At 52.6% G+C, this 7774-nt stretch overlaps 1 protein-coding gene across 4 annotated transcripts in view; it reads left to right on the top strand.

Moving 5' to 3' along the window:
- Positions 1 to 2523: 2523 nt before the first annotated feature.
- NAV2 (neuron navigator 2) overlaps positions 2524 to 7774 on the top strand; it is a 397784-nt gene continuing 392533 nt past the window's right edge. For all 4 annotated transcript variants that reach the window (XM_066364486.1, XM_066364494.1, XM_066364479.1 and 1 more), the window contains exon 1: positions 2524 to 3588. In XM_066364486.1, coding sequence (XP_066220583.1) covers positions 3331 to 3588 — 258 coding nt within the window. In that variant the 5' untranslated portion in view covers positions 2524 to 3330. The remainder of the gene's footprint in view (positions 3589 to 7774) is intronic.

The following is a 7774-nucleotide window of genomic DNA, read 5'->3' as shown; positions in this document are numbered from 1 at the left end:
GCTTATTCGGAAAGCGAACCTCAACCCCGTTCAGGACATACTGAATCAGAATCTGCATCTTAGCAAGATTTCCAGTAATTCTTCTGTTCATTAAGGTTTAAGAAGCCCTAGAAGAGCACTGAATGCATGCTATATTCATTGGGGCAGGAGGAGGTTCTCAACCTTTACAATGCATCAGAATCACTGTGTTAAATACTTACTAAACCTAAATTGCTGGGCACCAGCTGCAGAGCTTTTCAGTTCAGTAGGTCTGGGGTGGGCTTTAAGGGCCTTTTTAAAAGCATTATTTTTATTTTTTCAATTACAGTTGACATTCAATATATTTTTATATTAGCTTCAAGTGGACAACATAGTGTTGTGTGTGTGGAGGTTTCAAACAAATTTCCAGGTGCTGCTGCTGGTCTGGGGACCATACTTTGAGAACCTCTGATTAGAATCATGGAAATACTTTGGAATAGCTCCATGATCTTTAAAGTCCAAGGCTGCAGTAGCTCTCCATAACTCTTGATACACCCATAAAAACCAGAATTCTGGGTAGGAGAGTCCTAAGGTTTAATGCAGGGTAACATTTTTCATGACTTTTTTTATGTACTTGAATCTAGAAGGTTCTCTCCTCCTGGAGAATTGCTAGCATCTTTCACTCATTCACTTGATAATTTCGGTAGCTCTCTCTCCATGGTATTATACTTGATGCTGAGAGAATCTAATAAAAATTTACATGAAGTTCCTAACTTCAAAAGCCTGCCACTCTAAGGAGAAACTGAACACATGAAATAATCAATAACAAGGTGGCAGCAGATGGCAAAAGTCAGAGTGCTAAGTAAGTGTCACAGACCACGTGTATTTTAATGTCAGAGGGAGGGAAGATACCTGACATTATACACCAGACTGTGTGCATTTCAGCCTAAGTAGAGTAGAAAGTTGCTATATAAAATATAGAATGGATGGAAGATAAGGTGGGAGAGGGGACAGACCAGGGTAAGAAAGTACCTTCTTATTTCTTGACGCTGTTTTAAGAGGTCACTTTAAACTGATGTTTCCTCTGGTATGGATAATGATAAACCAATGCTATCAGTATTATAAATCAGTCTATAGAGTGGGCATACAGAGAAAACCTATATCTCAGGGACAAAGAAGACAAACAGCTTATATGCAGAGGTGATGGGGGAGGGGAGTAGCAGTAATTTGTAATAATAATAATACCCAATTAATTTTTTTATTTTAGAAAGGAGAGAGAGAGAGAGATAGGGACAGAGAGAAACATAGAGAGAGAAGGGGGAGGAGCAGGAAGCATCAACTCCCATATGTGCCTTGACCAGGAAAGCCCAGGGCTTCGAACCGGCGACCTCAGCATTTCCAGGTCAACACTTTATCCACTGCGCCACCACAGGTCAGGCCCTTTAGCTCCTTACATTGCCAGATACTGTGCTAGACTAGACTGTCTGTCTTGCACTATCTAATTTAATCCAAACAACAGTACTTTGTATAAATGTAGTCAAACCTCCTCCGTACTCCTAAGTGAAAACGGAAGCTTTCTAAGGATGCACGTGAGATGAAAGAAGTTGCCCAATTTAAATCCAGGCAGTTTTACAGGGTAGGGGCTCCTCATCAATGAACCGCGAGGGTTTTGGCCTGCCTGGACCATCCCTTTCAATTCTCATATTCTTTGAGTCAGCAACTGAGAGAAGGGAAGAAATCCCCAGGGGAGATTAAAGTCGAGGAACCTGTGGGGCCAGTGTGTTCAAGGCATGGGCAGGGAGAGGCTTCTACATGAAATGCAGCAAGGTTTAGCCTGAGCCAGCAAGGGCCATGGAGTCTCTCCTGGCTTCCTCAGGCACTCTAATTAGAGTCTGTGGTAGATTGCAAGGAGGAGCTGTATCGGGGTTGGAAGCTTCCCTGGGTATTGTATTTGCCCATAAATACTTCAAATAGTTAAGTGAAATGTGCAGCCTTTGAAAACTGAAGAGGAAGCGATTGGGAGGTCCCCGGGCCGCCTGGCAGAGCAGGCAGAAAGAGGAGAAATGGCTGGCTTGTCGTTAACGCGGGAGAAGAGGAATAGCCTTGCCCTGGCCAGATGGGGGGCCGCGGGACTTCGGGCGCGACTTCGGAAGACTTAAACCGTTAAGGTGACCAGAATAATTTGAAAAAGGAAACAAAACTTCCCCCCAACTGTGCCCGTGGGGTCCGGAGGCGGACGTTTGCGTTCGAAAAAGCATTTTTCAAAAAGAAGGTTTCAGGGCGCGAGGGTGTCGGCCCGCGGGGAAGCGCGCGGACCGAACAGTGCCGCAGAGCGGTCACCAGCCCGCTTTGTACTTGCGGCCAAGCGCGGCCCCAGAGTTTCGGCCGCGGCCCGGGAGTTGAGGCCACGCCCCTTGCAGTGAGATCTGCGGCCGCTGATTGGTGCGCCGCGGGCCAATGGGCGCGCCGGGGCGGCCCCGGCTGTCAGCGCGCGCCGCAGCCGCGCGGGCCGTAGCCTGTCTTCCCCTGCGCGGAGCCCCGCAGCCAGCGCAACCTTCCCGGGAAGCGCGGCGGCCGCTCGCTAGCGCAGTCCTGCCCAGCCGCGCGTCCAGGTGCCCGCACCTCACGGCCACAGCCTTGCTGCACTATAGAGCACGGAGCATGTGCAGACCCACAGGCGTTAAGGTGCTATCTGTCCGGGGGGCTTCTGGGCAGTGGTGACTGACTGTCACGCCTGGAGAGACCTTTCGGGGGCTCTTGCCGCGCCTCTGCGTCGCGGGTGACACTGCGGTGCTCGCGATCAGGGCGCCAGCTGCCTCGCGGTGATCTTGAGACGTCTCGGGCTCCGTGCGCTCTCCCTCTCCATCCTCTGCGGTTCGCTCCTTCCCTCCTGCCACAGATCTCTCTTTCCCTGGCCAGCTCACACCCGCAGTCTCCCGGAGAGGGAGGCGTGCCTCCCCGCTGCCTCTTTTCCAGAGGGGCCTCCTCACTTCGGAGATGCAGTGACAAGTTAATATGGGCTTCCAAGCCTCGGGTCCCCAGGAGGAGAATCGCAAGAGGCAACAGTCTCCGAGCGCCCAGAGCCCTTGAATAGGCCACCCAGAAGGGGCGTGAGACCCGGCTGCAGCACGCGTCCAGGTGGGACCAGCTGAGCGCCGCGCCCAGTCCTCCGCGGCCGTCCGGCACCCCCAAGGCGCGCTCGCGGATTGCTTCGAGCTCCCCGGCCCGGGGATTTATTTCTTCCTCTCCACTGGTGGTGGGCGCCTCGCGGGCCGAGGCCCGGCGCCTGCTCTACTGCCCGCGCTGCCTTTAGCGGTTGCCTCCGCCGCCGCTGCCAGGGACGTGCTGGGAAAGCCGAAGCCTCGGGAGAAGATGCCGGCCATCCTGGTCGCCTCCAAAATGAAATCGGGACTGCCCAAACCCGTGCACAGTGCCGCGCCCATCCTGCACGTGCCCCCAGCCCGGGCCGGTCCCCAGCCCTGCTACCTCAAGTTGGGAAGCAAGGTGGAGGTGAGCAAGACCGCCTTCCCCAGCCAGATCCCGCTGAAATCGCAGGGGCTGCAGGAGCCGGCGGGGGAGGGGCTCCCGCTGCGGATGAGCGGCTCGCTGGAAAACGGGTTCGATACCCAGGTGAGAGGCGCTGTGTGCTGGAGCAATGCTCTGGGGGGATGGGTGAATACTTCGAAGGGGGAGAGTGGCGTGGCTGGATGGGGGAAAAGGGCTACCCAGTGGGCGGACAAGGGACGCGTTCCACTTAGGTCGGCAGGTTGGGGGATGCGCGGGAGAGTGGGCTAGCCGGTGGGTGTGGCCCGGGTGCCCTAGGCTTGCCTTCAAGATCTATATGAGACCGTGCTGCGGGCACGCCTACGGCTTCCTTCTGGTTGGCACCGGCCGAGTGTTCTCAAAAAAACGTGTGCAGCGCTGGAAATGTCAGGTTCTGAATGTTGAGGTCTAGCGGTCTGTCGGATCTGCAGAGATTTAGTCCCTGACAAGGAATGATCAGAGGCCTCGTTGGGCTCGATGCCCCCTGGCTGCAATATCCAGGAAAAGGGGTCTGGGGGTGGCAGTGAACCTGCTCCCCCAGCTTGAAGACGACTTGCCCCTGCTCCATCCCTTGGACTGACAGGCTTCCCAGCACCGTGCTGGGACTGCAGTGAGAGTGCCCGGTGCACCGGCTGAGGCGGCCAGCTGGAGACTCCTCGAGTCTTGGCTGGCTGATGCGGTGGAGGTGGGGGTGGCTGTTCAGAATGGCGGCCTGTAGCTAGCTAAGCCCCTCCTTCCTGGGTTGTAGATCCTGGTGCTGGTAGCCCGGGTGACTGGGGGTGGGGATGGGGGGTGGCTTGAAGAGAACTGGTGACTTACACCGTTCCAGACAGAGCTCACATCTCCCAGTTCGGCTGGGTGACAGGCCCTGGCCATTCAATCTCTTTTAAGGAAATCAGCAAGGGCCAATCAGGTACTCTTGGCTTCCTGCCCTCCCTGCTGTTTTTCTTCCCTCGCCTGGTAGGAGGGAGCGGGGGCATGTTGTATTTTCTTGGCAGTCAGTCATAAGGGACTTTTGGGGACAGGCCGACTTGACGGATGTGACTATCCTGGTCAGGAGAGACGGGAAGCCAGAGGGGGAGGTAGTTTGGGGCTGGTGTCAGGGAAGTGGCAACAGACCAGCTGACCCTTTTGGCACTTACTTCTCTGCCGACACTGTCTCCACCTTCTCCCTGAGCCTTCTCTGATCAGAGGCTAGAACTCAACACATTCCTAGCCTTTCTGATGGAGGAACTGGAGCTGGAAGCTAATTGTAAGCAGACTTTCGGAGCTCTGGCTGGAGAAGGCCCTCAAAGCAGATTAAGCTCCCAAGCCAGGGTGATAAGCGTGCCCCTTGCTTCTGCACTTGCTAAACATTTTTTGGAGGCTGACAGATTTGACTGATGGCCTGTGGGAGGAAGGCAAGATTTCCCTCAACGCTTCTCAGACCTGTGTAGGCGAGGGTTTTGTGTTCTGCTCTGTTTTTCTGCCATTGGCCACAGGATTTGTCCAGTGAGCTCTGAAATGGGAATGAATTCGGAGGTACACTCTTGTCAAGGTTTCCCCTATCCCCTTGGAGCTGGGGCTTATGAGGTGTGGGGAATGGTATGCTGGAGGCCAAAGCAGTGACCCTGCGATGTGACACACATCCAGCCCGATGAGGAGGACCTGAGGAATGAGAGGGAGAGTAGATGCTGGGATGACTGTTCATACCCTGGCAGCTGTTCTGCCTTCGCCCTCCTGACCCTTCACTTAACATTGTTGGAGACTTGTCCTGGGCAGGCTCTGGCAAGGTGATTCATCACCCTCTTTCCTGAAAAATTGCGCTGCAGCTGCTCCCAGAGGGGCTGGCATGGTCACGTCCCTCCAGGCTTGCTTCCCTCCCTCACCGTTGGTGACAGTTCCCTGCCTGCCCCATTCCACCTCGCCCTGCCCTCTGTGGGGCCTTGTGCACTGACCATGAGGATGGTTTGGATGGACTGCTAAGGAAATTGGCTCCTCCCCAGTAGACTGTCCTGGATTTTACCAGCCTGCCCTTTCCTTACGTGTATGGATTCCTGGGGGCTCTTCTCTGTGGCAAGTGACAGGTCCTTGTTCTCACTGCCCCACCCTGGCATCAAAGTGACCTTGGCAAAGGGGATTTTCCCTTCTTTGGACCGACCTATCTCCCAGTCTGCCTGACACGGTGCCTATTCAACACACAGGCAAGCCTCTCCATTATGGCTTGAGGACTGTGGCTTGACATCTGGTAGTCTCCAATCCAAAACATGATATTTATCACTAGAAGATACTCAGGAAATGATGAGTTAAATGGCAAATGATATCTTGGGGCCTCTGATTTCCTTTTTATTTAGTGTTTTGGGGTTTGTTTGTTTGTTTTGGTTGTTTTGTTTTTTCATGGAAGGCTGGGTTGTGCAGTGGTCAATAGCACAGGTTTTTTTGGGTGGGGGGGTTTGGGGTTTTTTGGTTTTTTTTTGTATTTTTCCGAAGTTGGAAACGGGGAGGCAGTCAGACTCCCGCATGCACCCGACCAGGATCCACCCGGCATGCCCACCAGGGGGCGACGCTCTGCCCATCTTGGGGCTACGCTCTGCCACAATCAGAGCCATTCTAGCGCCTGAGGCAGAGGCCACAGAGCCATCCCTAGCGCCCGGGCCATCTTTGCTCCAATGGAGCCTGGGCTGCAGGAGGGGAAGAGAGAGACAGAGAGGAAGGAGAGGGGGAGGGGTGGAGAAGCAGATGGGCGCTTCTCCTGTGTGCCGTGGCCGGAAATCGAACCCATGACTCCTGCACACCAGGCCGATGCTCTACCACTGAGCCAACCGGCCAGGGCAATAGCACAAGTTTTAAAGTTAGGTGGATATCCATGGTGTCCTGTCTCTGTCATGTAATAATAGCTGGATTAATCTCTCTGGGCCTCAGTGTTTCCATCTGTAAAAATGAGCATAAATAACACAAATAACATATGTGAACATAAATAAGAAAAATAACATATTTGAAGTGTTTAACCCAGTGTCTGGCAAATGAGGAACACAAAATTAGCTATTTATATTGCTAAAGCAAGAGCTAGGGAATGTTAGCTGAGATCAAATAGCTTGGAGTGAGAACAGGCATAGCTTATTCTCTCAAGCCCTTGGTTTACAAGGGTTTTCAGAGCATCCATTGTCTGCTTAGTACAACAGGTACAGTGGGAAGATGAGGGAAGGGCAGGACCACCTGGTGAGGGCCTGAGGTGCCAGGCTCTTTACATGTGATCTCATTTCATCCTCACAGTAACATTTAAAGCAGAAATGACATGTTCTATAACAATAATAATATGATAATGGCAAATCATTACATAGCACTTCCTATATGCCAGGAATTGTTCTAAAGATGCTATAAAATATCTCATTTGATTCTTACAATACTCCAATGAGGTAAGTGTTACGATTCTCATTTTACTTCTGAGGAAACTGAGGCAATCACTGGGTTAGTGACCTTGTGAGTAGCAGAAGTAGAATTAGGACTTGGGCAGTCTGACTGTGAACTCCATGGCCCTTCACCACAGTGCTGCACAGAGATGACCACAGAGACTTCCTCATTTCCTTCAGGCCCTGATTTATAAGACCACTGCTGTAACCATCGAGTCAGGAGAGTAAGTGAGACGCAGCAAAGTGAAGCCACTTGCTTTAGCTCGTCCTGCTCCAGTGTGGTGGAGCTCAGGTTATCCTGGCTTCCAGACCACTCTCCATCGCTGCCTCCTTTAGCATGTTCTGGCAGAAGAACAGGGTAAATAAAACCTGCTGGGCCGTGGGGATTTTAGAGTCCAGTTGGGAGGCATCACTGATATACTGGGGCAACAGAGCTGAGAAGTATCCTTGGGATTCAAAGGAAGAGAGGGGACATGATGGCTGGAGAAGTCCAGACTGCCTCATGGAGGAAGCAGGTGGTGGCTGGGTGGGGAGGAGAGATGGTGAGAGGGGCATGCCAGGGAAGGACGAGGAGCAGGGCCACGTAGTGGTGCAGAGCAGGAGCTGATGTCACCACGGGAAGCTGCATCGTCATGCAATAGGTAATTGCTCTTTATGTAGAACCTTTCTTTTAAGAGATGATGAGAAGAGAACAAAGTCTCACAGCTAAGGGATTGAATCTGCGTGCTGGCTTCCTGGTGGATAGTAATTCTGAGCATGCAGAGTGGTTACGGGAAGCTGGGGAGATGATGTCTATAAGAGAGCTGGTTCAGAACAGACCCTTGGGGCATGACAGTGATCATTGTTATTAGCTTGGGGTTAGAATATTCAGTGCGGTAGTTACA

The sequence above is a fragment of the Saccopteryx leptura genome, chromosome 1 (genome assembly GCF_036850995.1).
Source record: "Saccopteryx leptura isolate mSacLep1 chromosome 1, mSacLep1_pri_phased_curated, whole genome shotgun sequence".
In the NCBI taxonomy this organism is placed as follows: domain Eukaryota; kingdom Metazoa; phylum Chordata; class Mammalia; order Chiroptera; family Emballonuridae; genus Saccopteryx; species Saccopteryx leptura.
The sequence above is the reverse complement of the archived record's forward strand: the minus strand, read 5'-3'. Positions and strand labels throughout refer to the sequence as shown.